This window comes from Phoxinus phoxinus (assembly GCF_949152265.1).
Source record: "Phoxinus phoxinus genome assembly, chromosome: 12".
Classification (NCBI taxonomy): domain Eukaryota; kingdom Metazoa; phylum Chordata; class Actinopteri; order Cypriniformes; family Leuciscidae; genus Phoxinus; species Phoxinus phoxinus.
In genome coordinates, this window is record NC_136887.1 from 23,757,052 (window position 1) to 23,777,336 (window position 20,285).

Here is a 20,285-nt window from a genome sequence, read left to right on the forward strand (position 1 = left end):
GCATTTCCTTACTCTTAATAAGTCATTTTGACTGCTCCCAATATTATTGCTACAATTATTATAATTATCTCAATCTACCCCCGCATATGATGAGCTTATCGTAATTTATGAATAATGTATTTGAAAGTTTAATAGGACAATTAAATATGACATTGTTCTCTAATTGTGAATAATGAGTTTTCAGGTTTTAGTATGCTCAAAATGGCAAGTGCAAAGGGAAAGATACAAAGTGAAAGACAAATGAGATGCACTAAATCCTCAAGGAGAGATAGAAAATGGTGTCTGATGAAATGAAAATACAAATTTCTGGAGATGGGGCTGTGTGAGAGAGCGAGAGAAACTTGGTCCTGCCTCCTACTGCGGCATAACGAGTACTCTTTCTCTAGGATTGGCTGTTTCTTTAAGACAGATGGCATGCCTGAAGTATTGTCCACTGATTGATAACTACAGAAATTGGGTTACATTTGGCTTTTCACCGTCCATAAACTACACCAGCAGTGATTCATAGTGGAGTTTTTATCACACCTTTTTTTCCTCTCTTTCTTTATCTCCCTCCCTCTCTTAACCCGTTATATCTGTCGCATTTGTTACAGGTATACAAAACAAGATAAATACAATCTGTGTACCATAGAAAAACAGATTGACTATTAGTTCAATACAACACTACTGGTAATCATACTTGTGGTTTTTATTGACACCAGAGTTTTAAATTACTTGATGAGCACAGTTTTCTCAGAAATGTTTATTATTATGGGGAGATCCATGGTTTTACCATTGGAGTAAGCACAATAACCAACATAGAATCATGCATACCTTGATAACCAATCACATTATAGCCTTGACGTCATTGAATTGCGGTCACAGTGACTGTTAATCACTTATTAACAGATGCCATTGAAGTGAAAAATAAATGTTGTGCTCTGAATCCTCCCTGTTGAAAAACTTTTCTGTGACTCTTATTAAACAGCAATTTTTTTTGTGAACTTCAAAAATACATAAATCTAAAATTTATGTTTAAAGCAGAACTCGGCAACTTTAGTCATTTCTTCGCTGATTTTCACTTTTGTTGTCGCATGTTTTCCCCACGAGCTCCCCCTACAGTTGTGGGGCGTATATTTCACAACACTGTCGTAAAAAACTCACTTGCGGCACCCTCCGCCCCTTTCAACCGCTGCTCATGTGCATTTGTTATGATCGGAGAAAGCCACCTTTATCGTGTGGAGCTATGTCTACCGAGGTGGGTGATACATCATAACCATTATCATAGAACATTGACATGTACATTTTGTATTCTGTTATCAATTATAAAGCAGTTCGTGTTTATCGCTCGTTCTCGTTCTCGCTTCTCACTTCTCACGAGAATTCCAATTTCTATCTTGTCGGGACGGTAGTCCCCAAGTTGCAAGGTTAGTTTTCTGCCTGGGAACGCTGGGGGGAGCGGGGAAAGTCACCAATATCAGCAAAACAGGTTGTTTAACCCTCCAAATGATTTCTTGACAGTTTTATTAAGTTAAAAAAGTTGCCAAGTTCTCCTTTAAAGGCAAACATGTTGAAAATTTTGTTGCAAAAAAGTTGATTCATTAAGTGTTACAGCAGCTTTTGTACTGCCATTCTGGAGCCTCTCTTTCCATTGTCGTCCATTCAAAAAATATAAAATAAAATAAATTATTTGGGCAAGACATTCATACTTTTTATTTCCTTTCCATTTGCACTTGCTGTTTTGAGTATTTTGAAACCACCGGTCAAAAGTTTGGAGACATTAAGGTTTGTTAATGTTTTTGAAAGTAATCTCTTAATCTCACCATGGCTGCACTTATTTGATCAAAAATACTGGAAAAACAGTAATACTGGGTAATATTATCACAATTTTAATTAACTGTTTTCTATTGTAATATATAACAAATATATATTTTATTCCTGTGATGGCAAAAATGAAGTTTCAGCAGCCATTACTTCAGTGTTCAGTGTCATGATCTTGTTTTACTGTATTTCTGATCAAATAAATGTAGCCTTGGCAGGATTAAGAGACTAGCCTACTTTCAAAAACATTCAAAAACCTTAATGTTTCCAAACTTTTGACCGGGACTGTATGTCTGCTAAAAGTGAGCAGTATACTAGTATACTAATATGGCCTTAACTCACAGACATGGACTAAATGCCACAAAACATTATGATTTCTTAAGAGGCCTTTAAGTGGGTTATGTACAATGAGGTGTTTTCTAGCTGTTCAAAAAGCAGACATTTTCTCAAACTTCCTCTTTTATCACCAGTGTTATATGACGACTCAGCCACTCATTCTTCTCATATCACCCTCTGTAATCATAGGAGCTGAAGGAGACGGAGGAGCTGGACATTCAGCTGAAGGTGTTTAATGAAAATAAGGAGGAGGATTCCATCGAACTGTCTCACCGACTAGATGACATCCGTGCAGAGATGGAATATCCTTTTTACCGCTGCCTCGGCCGTGCGTGCAGCCGTGAGGGCGCCCGGTGCAGCTCCTGGGTCTAAAGCCAAGACCTCAAGTTCATTCAGAAGGGATTTGAGAATCAGGTTTTTTTTTCAATTCCAGTCCAGCCTCTGGCAACTCTGGTGGTAAACAAACCTCTTCACATCAACACATGCACGCACCGCAACCATATCCCAGCATCCTCTGGCCCTGAGCTCATTATACTGACATTCCAGAGACACAGAGAGCAACCTGTATGCTCACCTCTCCTCTGTTTCATTCCCCTCAAATCTGCGGATAGACTATGCTACGCAACTATGGAAATCCGTTCACACTTATTTTCTCCCTGTTTCTACATCTGCATCTGACCCTTCAGGCCACAGCTGCGTACGTGGCAGCCATATGCAGTAGCTTCTGGATTTGTGTGTGTATCCTCGCAATACCCTTTATAAAGTAGCTTGAAGCCCTTCACTGAATTTGAGAAAAAGTAAAGCATATATTTTCGGTTATTTTAGTTTTGATTTGTTGATATTTTTTTATCGTTTCGCCCTTTCCATAAGCTCTCAGAGGGAAAGCTTCGCTGAAATGATGTAGAATCTAGAGTTTTAGTTCAGGCTGTCTGGACTAATGATTTTCGTGAGCAGTCAACTGTGCAAGAGACACAACATTTGTCTCTAAGGACAATTTGGCATTGATCTCTAAGTGCCTTGTGTAATATGCGTGTCTAAGCAACGGTCTCTGTCTTTCTCAGTCCTTCATTTCCCTGCTTCTTATTCAAAACACCAAACGTTTTTCCAATCCCACCCTGAATATTTACAGATAGCGATTCTATCTATCTATCTATCTATCTATCTATCTATCTATCTATCTATCTATCTATCTATCTATCTATCTATCTATCTATCTATCTATCTATCTATCTATCTATCTATCTATCTATCTATCTATCTATCTATCTATCTATCTATCTATCTATCTATCTATCTGCGTGTAGTTACGAAACTTGCCATGGGTCATCTGTACGATGGCTTGAAGGAGCCTGAGAAGTTTAGAGCCAGTGCCACCTAGTGGTAAAATCAAATATTTACATGCCTATAACTTTGGATTTGGGAGTCATCTCTTTAGATTCCTGAATCCTTGCCGAGTCCAATGATGCCAAACATGCTAGGTTTCGCCTTATGGTTTGTGCAACAATGTGTTTTAGCGTTTAAACAACTTTCGCGAATATCTTCAAAACCGTTAGCCGATCGAGACGAAACCACCGTAGGAAAATCTGAAACATAGATCGTTGAAATGAATTTAAATGGTAAATGTCAAAAATGTTATAATAAGTGGCAAACATATACAATTAAAGTTCGGTGTGGGTAATTTTCTATGTCCTCATAAATATAAATGTCTATAACTCCAAAGCGAAATTAGATATTTTCACCAAATTTGACTCACACGCACTCTGAGGACACGCAAAAAAAAAAAAAAAAACGCGGTGGGACTGCACCACTTGGTTGCGCTATAATTGAACAAAACATGAAATTGGCTCTAACTACAGTACTGTTGATCTGATTTACTTCAAAATTGACACGCAGTGTCTTTGTCTCAGTTGATATCATAGTCTTTTATGCTATTGGTGTACCTTGAAAAACATGGCTGTCATTTTAATTACAAAATGACAAAAAAAGATCCAAAGCTGTAGTTCTGCAATGTTTTTGGATATTGTTTTTTACAAACGCATTGGCATATCGTTACTTAACTCGGTATGTTCCTTCGACACCATTCCCTGAAGGTACTCCAAAAGTCTCAGGGTAGCGCCCCCTTGTAGTAAAAATGTTTAATGCTTGCAGCTATATTTATTATTATTATTATTACTACCGTATTTTCCGGACTATAAGTCGCTCCGTAGTATAAGTCGCATCAGTCATAAAATGCGTCATGAAGAGGAAAAAAACATAGAAATTTATTGCACAAAATCCGAGACCAAGAACAGACATTTAATCTGGAAAGGCAAGTTATTCAACTACACAATAGCACACAGAACAACAGGCTGAATAGGTGTCCGGCATGTTAACGTAACACAGGGTTTCCCGCAGCACTTTGGAACTAAGGCGGCCGCCTAAGCAACACACGCCTTCCGCCTTAACTACGTCGTCCAAAAAATTTATATGAGCGATATCCGCCGTGTTACTCTGTCCTGTTTAGAGCTTAGATTCTCTGACCGAGCCCGATATTTCCCATCGCTATACTCGGGCCGGGCCGTGATCTAGACACGTGCGGCGCGGGACTAGATTTGATGGCCGAGTGCGAGCGCGGGCGGTAATGCACTCACTCCGTGTGTGCAGGCTGCAGGAGAATAAAACGATTAAATAGAAATACCGGTATGGTATCTATGAATAAAACATAACAACTAATAAATTGTTATTCATCTGTTGCAGAAAAGCAACAAGAACAACAAAAACAAAATAGAAACAATTTACAGGCCAGAGTTTCTATTTGTAACATGTTTGCAGCATTGAGCGATGTAACCAATCACAGACATATGTGTTGATTTCTTGAACGCAATGGCCAATCAGAAGCATTTAAGATAGAATCCCCTCACCGCTCAAAACTGACTTTTTGTTCAGTGCTGAATTCTGCATGCTGGCAAATCCTCTGATTATAAAAAATATTATGAAAGATGCATTATGCAGTCCGCTTCATTGATATAACAGATTTTTGAGATTGCGATGAACTGATGTCAGCTTTTTAGGAATTATTAAGGGAGCGCTCTTTGCGCCCATTCAGTCATGGCAAACCATGCACGCAGCCAGCTTGCTTTTATGTTAAATTCACAGTGGATTGTGAATGTTAATGCTTTAAAGGAACACTTCACCCATTTGCATTAGACTTTGTATCTTTAGAAACCCAGTCACATTTTCGAATGGTCATGGTTTATTCCCTTATTTTCCCCTGAGATGGGAGAAATAAGGATTTAAGTGTTCCACTTCCTGCTTTTTATGACGCAAAAATCGTCAATTTGCGTCATAAAAAGCAGGAAGTCAAATTTATTTGAATAAGGGTAAGACTACAAACACTAGCTCATCATTTATCCAGTAGAAGGCGCTGTTCCGCATGTTTTCAACCCGCCCATAGAGGGATCTCACTCACAGAATGTACATATAATGTCAGCCATTCTTTATTTGGAAGCTAAGCAAACAGTTTCTTATTCTGTGGAGAAAGCTGAGTAGTAGCGGTGACCATCCTCTTTTTCCCGGACATGTCCGGCCGTCGAGATCGTCCAAAATGTCCAGGATTCGGCTTTTGCTTTCTGCAGTCGCATTCATAGTTTACATGCACACCTTTTGTTTCAATCTAACTGAATTCATTCCGATTGGTGAATATGAATGTAGTGTTTACATGAACGCTAAACAAGTGATCGTTTGATGTGCGTTTTAACATTGCTAGGAAAATTCCCACTCCTCCGTGAGAGATACGAGACCGGTGCGTCTCACAGGCGCCGGCGCCACTCATCAGTAATCACGCCACCGGGCTCGCATCGTTCTCCGCGGCCGTCAGTCTCGTTCCTGCTCGTCACAGTAAACATGAGGAATGGCGACTGAAGAACGCAAAAGCCGAATCCTGGACATTTTGGGCGACATCAAAATACTGGGCAGACTCACGGAGACTCACTAGTAGCATAGCCTTGTTGTTTACTGTGCGATCTCTTACCGGTAGGCGTGGCCTCCTAGGGCAGCGAAGCAAGTGCATTCTGGGAGTTGTTGTCTTTCATCCCCATAAGCCAAAAATACATTTTCTGTCTTTTCTCAGTCTAGAAGGCTCCAAATTCAAAAATAATTTCACATTTCTTCTACATAAATGACCCATTTTAAATACACATTCATCTTTCCAGAGGTGAAGTGTTCCTTTAATAACAAATCATTTATCAGGAGCATTTATGCTGATGTGTATGGTTGCGACACGTAGGCTAACACAAAGTTAAGTTAAGTTACACAAAGTTAAGTTACACCTTAACTAACACATTTTCTGCGGGAAACCCAACACAATAGCATAAAGAACATATACCTGTGAGGCTGAATAGGCTAAATTAACATAAGCCAGCGAGTCCAAAAAGTTTCTGGTAAGCAAGTTCACCAAGCTCCTGCGATCTCATTCCACAACACTGAATTCATTGAGTTCTTCCTTGGTGTCGTTCTGAACAACTCCGCTATCTAGAGCGCACTCTCAACAGTAATGTTTTCTCTTGGTTCATCTTAGTTAGAATGAATTAATTTTGATATATAAGTCGTACCTGACTATAAGTCGCTGGACTTATAGTCCGGCAAATACGGTAGTAATAAGAATATAGCACTGCTGGTCCAGTTTAGTTCTGGCCACTGTAGTGAATTCAGGAAGCTGTTGAATATTAATTGTTAAAAGTTGGGCAGCATGATTGATTGACCCTCGCTCTCTGTCTTTTGTATTGCTCAGCCTCATGCTGATACAGCTCATGTTTATGCATTACCTTCCTCACCAGTATATTACTGCAAACATGGCCAAAATACAAATATGCACAGACGGTGTGTCTGTGTTCAAACTCATGGCCCTGCTTAATAGATAGAATGACTTTCTGGTGTGTTTTGCTGGTTTTGAAGTGTGGAGAAAATAATTCACCTAAGCAGATCACCTGTGTTATCAGCAATAATGCTCTGAAGATGCTTGTATTTTCATATTGAGTTGACAGAACATGGGATACACTCACAACTCTATAAATAACTGAAATTATATGAGCTAATTAGAAAATGTACAGCATTAGTGGGGCAGATTGGTTTGCTGCAAGGGCAGTTTTTAAAGTGCAATTCAGGGGCTTGAAGTCTTATCTTTCCATTTTATTATTATTCCATAAATATAGAGTTATATAATAACATATAGGGCCCTATTTTAACGATCTGAAACGCAAGTGTCAAAGCGCAAAGCGCAAGTAACTTTGTGGGCGTATCCTGGCACTGTTGCTATTTTCCTGGCGGGATAAATGACTCTTGCGCCCGACGCAAATCTAAAATGGGTTGGTCTGAAGTAGCTTCATTATTCATAGGTGTGGTTTGGGCGTAACGTGAAATAAACCAATCAGAGCGTCCTCTCACATTCCCTTTAAGAGCAGACGTGCTTGTTCCACGGCAGATCGCTATTATAACGGCGGGTTTGCCGGCGCACGCCAGTAGCGGTTCACAGCCGACGAGACCGACGTTCTTGTCAGGGCCGTAAAACACAGAGAAGTGACACTGGGGATGATGGGAGAAACTCACTCAAATTAGCTTCGGTTAAACAAGCGTATAATTTGGGTAAATGTGTAGCCTAATCTAGATTTTTTTTTTTTTTTATCTAGATAGATCTTTTTCACATCTTCATGGACACAACAATGATTTCCCTCGTGTGTTAATATTTTTCCTTGTAATAATGTATGATTTGCAAAAATGAAAACTGCTGCGTCTGTTTATAAATATTAGAGAATCAAAGTGGATGCGCGTTAACACACTACATTATGGCCAAGCACGCGCCCTTAAAATACCACATCACTAACGCGCAACGCGCCACTGTCTTTAGACTGTTTTTATCCTGGTCAGTGGCGCAATTGCTTTCTAAAACTGAAAAATAGCTCCAGGGCAGTTTTGCACCGGAACACGCCTCCTCTTTGTGCTGAACCGCCCCTGCGAGCGCAAGTTCATTCCCTAATTTACCGACGTGCGTCTGTGGAGGGAAAAGTCCGCTGTGCGCGGGTGCAAAATAGGAATGATACATGCGTCGATGTACAAAGTCAATTGCGCTGGGTGCAAGATAGGGCCCATAGAGTTTTTAGTTGATATTCTTTTAAATAATATATAGTACTCTATCCTGAGGCAGATTTTTATTAAATGGAGACAGACTCGCTTTACTTTTTAGTTTTTCCTTTAAATATTGAGCCTCCACAGCTTTGTTTTCTATCCCAGTGGAATGGAAGGAGCGAATATTGTGGCTCAAGAAAGTATGCTCCAGTCTAGGCAGTGTATCATTTTGTAGTCAGCATTTAACTGTACATACTATGTATGCCCATATTTTTTATTTTATTTAATATAATATAATATATATATACACATATATACACATATATATATACTTTTTTTTTTATTTTTTTTAGGTCAGCGTTGTTCTATTAACTTCATCCTAGGACCATTACCGAGTGCTACATTTAATCATCACATGCTTTAGCTTGCCACCATTGAAAATGGATTCAGTCATTCATTTTACTCAAGTGGACATAACTGGAAGGGTTGAGATGTCAGTTGTGACTGATTCATGTTTTATGATTTTAAATAATCAAACTTAAAGAATGTTCAGTTAATTCATGTCCAAGGCCAGGGTATGAACTGGCAGAAGAGGTATTTCTTCTGTCACTTCTCTTCAAACCTTGTGTTTACTCATGTTAGCAAATTAGATCCCTAAAGACACTTTAGAATGCAGACAGATAGCTCCAGTTCTGGTTAGACTCAACCTTTGACTCATCCCTCTATCTGAATTAAAGGAAGCAAGTTATTTCCAGTGAGTGATGGCCATGCACCTTCAGTTATATTTCCACACACTTTATTGTTCTTTCTCAGTTTAGAACTATACCACTGCACTTTTAATCATTCCTGTCACTCTAGTGTATATTTTATAAACAGTCTTTTAAGCATACGTATATATAAATGTCATGTTTAGATCAACTTTAATTTTACTACATAACAAACAGAATGTTCAGTTGTGTTCTTAACAATCCATGCACTGATATGGGTGAGGTGTACCATCTCCTGTCCAACATGGTGAAAGACACAGGCTCAGATTCTTACTTCCTATCCATTCTCCAGCACCTGCTGCTCATCAGGAATGATTATTATATCAGGTGAGTGCTATCATATCTTATTTTTAATATCCATTCCATACATGTAATATTATAAGACTGCACCTACCTGTTCATTAACACTTTTCTCAGTTTCTATTGATTTGAAAAACATACTTGAGTATGAAATGTCTGAGATTATAATTGAGAATAAATGGAAATAAATAAACATAAATAATTGAATAAAATAAAAAAGGGTATACATTTACCATGTTAATATAAAATTACTCATATCATGTTAAAATATTTTAATCATACCGCTCATTACCGATGTCTTGAATTATTTAAGTTATTTTGCATGTTCAGTCGCAGTCAGGAGTATGTGTGTCTGTCAGAAAGTGAAGAAATGATACTGAGCATTTCAGTTCACTGTTGCATCAGACCTGTTGCTGAGGTAAAATATTTAATAAAAAGGGAAGAGCGAAGCGATGAAAGGGAGGGAATTTACCATGGACATGTTGCTGCTCACTTTGAGCTATGAATAATGTATTGCCTGGCTTGTTGGAAAAAGCAAGAAATAGAAAACACATTAAGCAAGTAGTATGGCAGATTCTTGTTCAGTGCCATGCCATCCCTCCCGCCTCTGTGTCTGTAACTCTGACAGCAGAAAACAGGATCACTACAAATGCTGATTAAAAATGTATGCACTTATTAAAGTCTAAAGAAAAACAACAAGAACAATCTCTTTAATGTCTCCAATTGTTTCTTTTTGTCACCAATGAGATTAAATGAAGAGAAAATTAAGTCTCCTGCCTCTCAGATTTTTCTTCTGAGAAATAGACCCTAGTAATCCCACAAATATTGTGATACACAGTACATAAAACATAGCTAAGAAATCCTGAGCTATAAAAGAGTGAAGTTTGAGCAATGACACTTGTATTTGCATTAAAAACTTATATATTTCCCAAGCTTAGCATCTAAAGATGGATATGCAGCGGTGTTTGTTCTCATATATGCATCTGTATTACATGGTCACTCTATAAAGATCTCATCACTCATGTCTTTGGATGCTTTTGATCCTGGTGCGACGTTTTATGTAGATTGGATTGGCTGGTTGGGAAATTCTATGGCTATAATTTTAGATTAAAGGGACCCCTTGAGATCAGTGCATGCTTTGATGGCCGAGTCTCCAAGGAGAGGGCGGGACGAATAGGCTGGTGGCATCTCTCTACTTCAGTCCGCATCAGTCGGCAGCGTCGCTCTTGTTCATAGGTGTTGGGAGGTACTCTGGTGATCAAAGCCAGCCATAAAGGAGAGCTGTCCGTGCCAATAGATTGCATCGTTTGATTTAAAGCCATTCTTTAAAGCCATTTCAACCAGACACCCTTATCCTCAGTTAACTCTGTGCCCTCAACTCCGTCCTTGGTTATTTGTATGGAAAGTTTTCCCTCAATTTGTTTAATGACCTTTTTTAAAATGAAATAAAATAAACTGAACAATTTAATAAGTTACCAATGTCCTTCAGCCTTTCTTTTTACTGCTTTTTGGAGCAGTGGAAGATGTTGGGCGATAACTCCCTAAGACTCTGTAACAGAAGGTAGATCATAGGGAGGGTATATGGAGCACATCTTCTACTTTTGGCCTTGACTGATGTAAAGATTAGATGGGCAGTGTGGAGCAGGGGTTGGATGGGAGATGAGAGGCAGACAGTGAAGGTGCCAGGCTGAGAGAGAGAAGGAAAGAGTGGCTCCGTTGAGTGGGACATATGCTGTCTCCTCTGTTGGGGTCTGACAGTTCTGGGTCAGTCGTCTCCTTCCCGGTTCTATCCAGCATGCGGCAGTGGTGGTAGCCAGGATGTTGAGAAAATAGGGCGGCTTATTGAGATAATGATATGGTGTACATCAGTGACAGGCATAAGCTTCGGGCCTTGCCACTAAGCCAGGCTCGGTGACACTCTCAGCCCTATCAGTTCCAGCCACCCCGTCCGCCCCCTCTGCACGCTTATTACACATCGCTGCCGTGTTTCTTACAACAAGGCCTTGAATTGGCAAATTGTGCGAATATGATTATTTGTTTGGTTATTTAAATGTTATTTGTCATTGAGATTGGAGAGACATTCAATTATAGTTAATTTCTTAATAGCTGGTTTTAATCAAAACATGTTCATATGTTTAAATGTTAGAACAAGAGATGCAGTTCTCTTTGATGCTGTAATTCTGCTCTTTTCTTTTTAATAAATATGTATTTTAGCATTTTGCAGTACATTAAATGGGAATATTCCAATCAGAGAAAGTGTTGCTTTAGTAATTTGTATATACTTTTGTAGTGTTTATTAATATTTTGAATTTGCTTTTATTTTTTTATTTTAATTTAAGTTTCAGTAAGGCGTTTGTGTCTAAATTTCTATTTAGCTTTAAGTTATTTAATTTTTTTTAAATCAGTTTTAGAGGCTTTAATACTTAATTTCAGTTAGTTACCAAAGTAACACTTTTAATTTAAGTTTATTTTTTCATCTAATATTGTTTAATTTTATTTGAGCTTTATTTCAATTAATGGGAACTATTGACCTCAGGCACCTCCGAGCACACTGAAGTCTTGTGATCAAAATAATTAAATCTTCCAATAGGAATTTTTTTTTAATATATTTCATGGAATATAGATTGTATATAGATTGTAAAGATGAGCAAAATAACACTGTTTTTGCATTATTCATTAACTTGAGTCAACAAACTGTCATTCATCCATTAGCTTAGCTATATTCCCCCGCAAATATTGTTTATTAAACAAGAATGTTTGGAGATTAAAAAAATCTAATGCTCTAGAATTAAGTGGCTTTAGCTAAGAGTTGTGGTGCAATTATTTAGTACAGGGACATTTTTAAAGTCATGCTTGTTCATTAGAATTCGAAAGCTTGTTTTGTGTCGAGAAGCCGAGACACATTTCTGGGAGGAAAATTGAATACCTACAAGAGACATTCAAGGTCATGCTTGGAACATAATTGTTTGCCACTACGGAGCTCGGCTTAAGTCGACATTGTATTTGTTAAATGTCACTCGCAATTAAAATTGGTAATATAACTTGGAAAAGGTCACTCGCTAAGCGCCATGGCAGTATCTAGTCCCAGACCCATTTACTCCCCGTCCCGTCATTGTCACCCCTCCAAACACAAGGCCGTGTTTTCCCTGCCATTGTGTGACTAATTACACAGATTACACTGATTAGATTTGCGTCTGCAGGTTTTATTACCGCCCTTAATTGCCAAAGATGATTGCAAATTAGAGAGGGAAGCACGGAGGCCCGGATGTCAGTTTGTCTTCACCTTGAATGGACAAAGTCACCCAACTGCTCACCCAACGGCTGCATGCTTTGCCGTTAGTGATTTCATTATGTACCAAAGGAAACCTTAATTCAATGCCGTGAAATACCATTAAAAGATATGTCTTAACGGATGATTTATGAAGAACTGTCCTCACCGGAATGCACGAGGCGGTATTTTATATGAAGTTAACGGCTTTGTCTCTTGTCATATTCTGCCCCCTCACTCTCGCAGTACTCCTTCTTTTTATTACAGGCCTCAGTATTACAAGGTGATCGAGGAGTGTGTGTCCCAGATTGTCCTCCACCGCAGTGGGATGGACCCTGATTTTGCCTACAGGGAGAGACTGGATGTGGACTTCAGTCACCTCATCGGCAAGTCTGAGATTTGGTCTCCTGTGTCTTCGAGAAAACGTCTTTATGTTATGAGCACCACACTAAACCTTTATGCACTTCCGCTTAAGTTATTATTCATTAGTACAACTCAGTTTCCAGACTATTACATTCTGTCTTGAACTGTATGGTCATGTGATAAAGTGGCCAGAACATTTCAGAATGAATAAAAAGAGTTTCAGGTTTCAGTAACCAGCTTTAGGTAAAAGCGAGAGAGCGGTATTGAGTTAAATCACTTCAATCAAATCTACTAGAAATACTTTTTGTGGGCTTAATGGGATGTCTACAGTATTATTACAACAGTCCTGCACAGATTCACACTACAGTCTGTCTTAACATAACTGTGAAATCATGCTGCGTTGAGGGAGACACAATTGCAGTTGATAAAAGTTTGCAATTTCCTGGAGTAGATCTAATTATTATTCCCCGGTCCCCATGAGAGCCCTGTCTGAAACACCTGCACTCACCTGACACATAAGATAAGCTACACTCATTATGCATAAATAAAACATTATCTGCAAAACCTGGCTGGCATGTCATGTCTTATAAACGCAACACGACCTATTATATTTGCAGTCCTGGACTTTTTCATTTGTTTTTATGATTAAATGTTGGTGGGGAAATACGCATTTATTGCCAATGGTTATGTCACCCAGTTCTTGGACACAAAAGGAATGAATAAAATAAGGGTGATGTAAATTTTTTGCCCTCTTTTTTTGATTTTTTGCCCCCCTTTTGTGTTTTGTCACTAACACTTAAGTAACTTGCCAACAAACACTCATTAAAAGTTTCAAAACCAATCTGCAGAAACAATTTTTTTTTTTTTTAAGATTTTCTCACTTCTTCCCTTACTTTAATGAGTTGAAAACAGATTTTGCGGGGCACTGTTTTTCAAATTTACATCTCAAACCCCCAGAACAGAATACAAATCTCCAGAGGGGAGGGGGGAATAAGACACAGACAGGTTCATTTTATTCCGTTTGCTTTTTTGTTCTTTTAGTTGTCTTCATTCGGTGTCTGATATGAAATCTTATCCATCGTGTTAACAATGCACCATGGAATTTTCATATACTTGTGTATTGTGTGTTTTCATGTACTTGGCTGTTTGTGTATGACAGATCAATGCGTGGATAAAGCCAAGGTAGAAGAGAGTGAGCAGAGAGCAGCGGAATTCTCCAAAAAGGTGAGTTTATTAATCACCCTGGGTGCCGCTATTGGTATGCAACCAGGCTGCTGTCACCAAACTTTTCTCCCATGAGCGATGAGGCAGTGCATCGATTGCTCTCACCTGATCAATAGCTGGCAACAGAGCAACATGATCTGTATCAGTGCAAGCAGAATCAATGCTGATGCTCCAATCTGCAAGCTTGTTTGTGCCATACTGGGAACACTATTTACAGGCACCATTTCAAATAGTGTTAAAGGCCCCAACGTACAATTTTGTCATTTTTTTTTTCTAATACTTGAAAAGTTGTCTCTGGAGGTTCATAAGGATGCTGAGCTAACACTTGCTGGTGTTGTCAGTGAAGCCAAGAGCTGTATCCCATGATGCTTGAGGGAACAGAGAGTGTATCCATGTTCTTGCTCAGCTTCCTGCCCAACTCTGCCAAATGTCAGCCAGACATCTGAGGCTTGCAGTTTAATGGCAAAGTAACACAAATACTACTGGACGGCTGAAAGCATTGAGTCTCTTTCACTATGTATGCTTGTGTTTGTGTTTGTACTAGTGCTTTCAGGAATCATTATTCGTTTTTGTGTTTGCACATTTTCTGTGTGTATTTTTGCAATATATTTTGTATATTTTTGGAAAAATAATAAATTAATAGCATAGTATATATTTAATAGTATGATGTACCGTATTTAATATTTATATACACTCTGTTGTCCGTTCAAAAGTTTGGGTCAATCAGATTGTTTTGAAAGTAGTCTCTTATGCTCACTGAGGCTACACGTATTGTATGATCTAGTGTTGTCACGATACTAGAATTTCTAACTTCGATACGATACCTTGAAAAATATCGATATTCGATACCATTTTCGATACCACAGAGAAAAAAACTGCCACAATATTAAGGGGGTATTTTTTTTAAATTTAAAGCTAAATATAACAAGTCTAGAACATGACAATGAGGTATATTTTACATGAACAAAAATGTCCTGAGTTCTATCGGTTAATATTTTTTAATTGGACCAGGGCTAACATGACCCGTTGTATTTGTATAACCTACTGTTATCAAAGATTAAAATATAGCCTACTGTAACAAAAAAACACTTAACAGTATCAAATTGGAGGATAGAGTGTCAGTAATGTATAATAATAAGATTAAACATTAAATTTTCAGTTAAAGGCATTTCATTATTGAATTCAGAGATGCCATTGTCTAGCTGTTTAGTTTAATTAATATCTGTGTAATCAAATTGATGATAATCGCTAATGAAGGCAAATTGCAGAATTAAATAATAATTTTCTGAATAAAGTTAAATAGGCACAAGTTAATTTACATTTGATCACAGTTAAAATATTTACTTGTCTAAGATTCCTCAGTCAGATTATGTTAACTTTAAGAATTACGGTGAAAAAACGAGACAACACAGACTCATATCAACAACAATACTAGGCCATCTTGGATAATGTTTCAGAAAAGTTAAAATGAGAAGAGTTACAGTGTTTCCTTTAGGATTTTTTTAGCAGTGGGGAAAGGTCTGTCCAAACAACAAACACCCCTGATGCTGAGCGTAGCCTATGTTGCTAAATGGTACCCCTGGAGCCTGTTCCTTAAGTCTGTTTTCACCTATAAAATAATTTTAAAAAATGAGTGATGCGAGGGATTATTGATTGTCAAACAATCTTTTGGGTGCCCGCAGCCCGCTCGCAGTGTGAAGCGCGTGTCCACGCTATTCTCCGACATGCCCGCTCGCGGTGTGTAGCGCGTGTCCACGTTATTCTCCGACTCCGATATGCCCGCTCGCGGTGTGTTTTTACGCTTGTCCGCGCTATTCTCCGACATGCCCGCTCGCGGTGTTCTTTATCAATCAACCAAAGCCGGTCGCGGGGGCGCCGCCCTCGCCATCTTTCCATTCACTTCACTTTTGCTATTTAACCAGAGCGAATGAGACGAGTGCGTCACGTGTGGTGTTTGTCAACGCGCCTTTGGAGAGAAGTGAAAGTGACCGCTCGTCTAGTATCGATACTTAGGGAAATTAGTATTGGTACCGTTCAGATATTTCAGTATCGATATTTATCGAAATATCGATATTTTTGACAACACTAGTATGATCAAAAAGTACAGCAAAAACTCTTTCTACACACGTTAGATTACGTTATGTGTGAAAGAGACCCAGGAGTTAGTTGCAGCCATTATAAGCTTAGCCCTGGATCAAGATGATAGTGAAGGTGGAGAGAAATGGTGAAGATGTTGATGTATCCTATGGTATTTGCAGAGTTACTTCAATGTGTTTGTTTGTGTGTTGTTGTCTTTCAGTTCGACGAGGAGTTTAGTGCACGGCAGGAGGCACAGGCCGAGCTGCAGAAGCAGGAGGAGAAAATCAAAGTGCTAGAGACGCAGATCAACACCCTGCAGGCCCAGGTAACACTTGCACCATAACCTACTGTACAAACTCTTCTCTTCCTTATCACCACTTCAGGTTCACGAACAGCTGCTCTGCGATCTCAACCCAAGGGTATCGAACACAGGTTAACGCTAATGGAAGCTACCACTGATGCCGTGGCCCGTGTGTTCACCTTTAACATGCATAGTCTACCCTTCCATTGGCACTGATTATACCACAGAACCTATCTGTTCTTTGTTGTATTCTCAGAGGCTTATAAATCCTCAGAGATTTCTTTTATCTTCCCTCATGAGAGCTTGGTGGTTTCAATCTTTTCTTAGAAGAGCCCTTTATCCTACAGATCCATGAAGCAACAAGCCTACTTTTCTGGTTTCCAGACTGCCTTTCTTCACCTCACAAATATTCTCCAATGGCTATTAAACTACCAGGCATTAAATTATTTGTCTCCATCACGAAACCTTCTTGACGCTCAGTGCCTTGGCTCATCAAATGCCCTGGAAAAGAGCTATACAAGCACATTAGGATCACTAGTACTTATTTTGTGTGTTGTGAGGTCATATGAAGCAGTTTTTCTCTGTCTGCTTCAAATGGTAATGCAACTGCTAATGTGGCGGCGAAGGGAGAGACTCTGCTAATTTGGTCAAATTGAAACCTTTTTATCTTTTATCGTGAATGCAGTGGTGCTCTAAGTGGGTATTTTAAGACTTGAGGGATTGTATGATTTAATAAAGGGCCAATCTCCCCCTCAAATTGTTGGATTTGATTTTTCTCAATTGCTCCATCGCAGGCTGTTCCTAGATATTGTATCAACGCTGTGAGGGATTGCGTTACGTCTTTGCCTTTCACATCATCGTTTCTGTCAAGAAAAACCCTCAGTCTTTCACCCGCAAAATGACTGCTATTTCCTACTAAACCCAATTTTAAACATTTTAGATTTTAGTGGTGCCTTGGGACAAAAGAAGTAGCTTGCTTGCTAGCTTATGGAGTTTAATAGGAGGGGAAAAAACACCATTTGTGAAGCGCCATCCACGGCGTAAATAGTTTTCCAGAAACCAAATATATTGCAGTCGGAAAAGCCAGCACTTCGTCTTTCTGTTTACTTACCTCTCAACATCTCCAAGCCCTATTGCCCCCATCTTCCCCCAACAAGCATCTCCCCACCTCTAAACCGAGATGAGTTGCTGTCATTAAGGGCCCTGGCAGCTTGGACCACCATTCATTCTCACAGATTTACCAAATGGGCACATTAGTGGAGGCGGGGCTGGAACAGGTTCCTCCCAGTGCAAAGCAAAGCTTCTCAGAGCCCGGCACTTCATTTGTGGGCAGCCCTCACCCCTGCACTTCGTCTGACCCGAGAGCCGAATCACTGCACATTACCCACTCTGTCTCCCTCCTTCCCTCCATCTGCCTCGTCCATCACTTTCTCAACTCCTACACATATTCATGAGCCCAGGCCTCTCTGCGCTCCACTCCTCATCAGTCACCATCATCCCTCCTTTTCTACACTCATTCATACCGAGCCATATTGCATGCACCCAATTCAGACACTGAAACCCTGTTAATGACTGCTCACCTGCTCTCTTCTGCTTTGCTTTCCTGGACCACAGTGTCATTCGGCTGTTGTTTTTCCCTGGGTGTCCTCCAGTCTTACCCCAAGGCGATCTCAGTCTCTTTGAAGCTCAGTCATCTCCAGCACATTAACAGGTAGAGAAGCGAAGCAGAGCCCTGGAGACGCATACTCTTTCCAAGCGTGCGCTCTGAAGGCACGTTCAAAGCTTTGGCTCCATAACATTCTCGCATCAACAGACTTCTGGTGCTTCTGGTGGAGAACATGTAATGCGCTTGCTAAGAAAGCACCAGGATATTAGCATTAAAGTGTTGCACTCATCCCGTGGGTGTTTTGGCACATCTGAAAGGGATATAAACTCATAGGTTGTCATACGCAAAGCTGACAAATTGTATCCTTTATTAGACAGCCGGTGTAGAACTCCTCTCCCTCAGCAGTTTCACAATGTTGTCAGCTTGTCGCACAACACATCACCGTGAAAACTGACTACGCTCACCCACACTTCAGCCCACATGCCTACTTCTTATTCTTTGATGGTGTGGTACAGATGGGAAGAAGAACTTGGTTTCTAAACATATTGTATAATAATATTTAATTTAATAATTTTTATTATTTTTATATAAAGTTATTTTATTTTATTTTAATGTTTTTTATTTTCAATAGCAAAAACACAAAACTACAAACAACCAATGCAACCTCTCATCTGAATGAATGATTCAAAGGTCACCTCTTCATTTTATCAATATTTTACCTCTCTATTTCTATAATAAGCCTCAGTAGGTTACATTATAATGTACATTTTAAGAGTTTGAGCTTACAAGCATGAATGTTATAATTCTTAACATAATTATTTTGCCATTTGGGTGACCTGACTCATCAAAGCCGCCATATGGAAAATTTAAGACAGACTGAATATGAAATAGATCGAACAAAATAATAAAAGAGCTTTGCACTTTTAATTCATGTTTTTTTAAGATTTAATGAGACTGAATGCATTATTAGGCATTCTGTTCAGTTGTTCTGCCAAGCCCAGTTTTAAATAAGTATGTAACCATATTCTATCTTTTCATGTTGTGGTGGATTGATATTTTCCCTACTTGATTTGACTTCAGTCATGTTAATGCCAACAAAGTGCAACATTAATGCAGGGTTCCTCTTCCTCAACCCCCTCCAAACCTCTCTCTTGGCCGTTCAATGGAAAGGGAATAGAGTCAGAGGTGAGGAATCGAACAGTATCTCACTTAATTATTCAGAACTCAAGCGATACTGGGGGATAAATCTTTTACAGCACCCTGATAGGCTTCAGAAAGATCTGCGGTCAGCTGTCTGTATCAACATGGGACTCATGCAGAGCTGGGCCTGTGTCTTATTGCTGCTGCTAGGCTGGATCTGGAAGAGTATGTCGGTAATGATGCCGATAAGGACGGCACTACACTTGAATCATGGAGTTGGTTGCCATGTGCTCTTAGTTGTTGCCATGGTCAGAATCAGGGGACAATGCTCGGCCATTCACCTTTACAGGCCGATTCATTTGAGATGCAGCGTGTGCCATCCCTCTCTCTTTTTCTTTGAGGAAACTATCACACGGAATATGAAGATGCTGGTGTTCTTCTTGACAATGTTCAGTGTGTTGGCTGATGTTTTGCCCTTCCCATCTTCAAAAATAAATAAAGATAAAACAACCCTCTACAGACACACTGAAGCTTGAGTTGCCATTGGCTAGTATTTTTATTTTATTTTACTCGCCAGACTTTTTGCATGGAATGCAAGAACAATTCAAATGTTCAATCAAGCAGTTTGCGCACAAGTTATTTTTTGCTTCTTCTTGCTCTTGAATGTTTAAATTGGCAAGGCTCAAAAACGCATACAAATGATAAACTTTTATGACAACACAGCACTGGTCCTAAAGTTCTGTCAACGAGCCCTGCATGTGCTCTCTCGTTCTCTCAACAAACCTCTTAGGTTTCGCCCCTAACTCAATTGTAGGCTACTGTAATCGTACAATTTACTAGCCATTGGATAATTAAAGCAATTTTTTGTCGCCTCTCTTGTAATTTGTTCGAATATGTGAGTGATTTACTCGCATTTTAGAGGGTTGTAAAAAAAAACAAAGCTTACTAAACACTACAAGCAAGGATAGCATTTCAAATATGATCAAAGTTTTTTTTTTTCAA

General features: G+C 39.2%; 1 protein-coding gene across 12 annotated transcripts in view; it reads left to right on the forward strand.

The window, feature by feature from the left end:
• The window catches only part of diaph2 (diaphanous-related formin 2), a 471,667-nt gene that overhangs the window by 179,253 nt on the left and 272,129 nt on the right, over positions 1-20,285 (forward strand). For all 12 annotated transcript variants that reach the window (XM_079630046.1, XM_079630050.1, XM_079630044.1 and 9 more), the window contains 5 exons: positions 2,326-2,438; positions 9,213-9,329; positions 12,838-12,956; positions 14,093-14,157; positions 16,457-16,561. In XM_079630046.1, the coding sequence (XP_079486172.1) occupies positions 2,326-2,438; positions 9,213-9,329; positions 12,838-12,956; positions 14,093-14,157; positions 16,457-16,561 (519 nt within the window). The remainder of the gene's footprint in view (positions 1-2,325; positions 2,439-9,212; positions 9,330-12,837; positions 12,957-14,092; positions 14,158-16,456; positions 16,562-20,285) is intronic.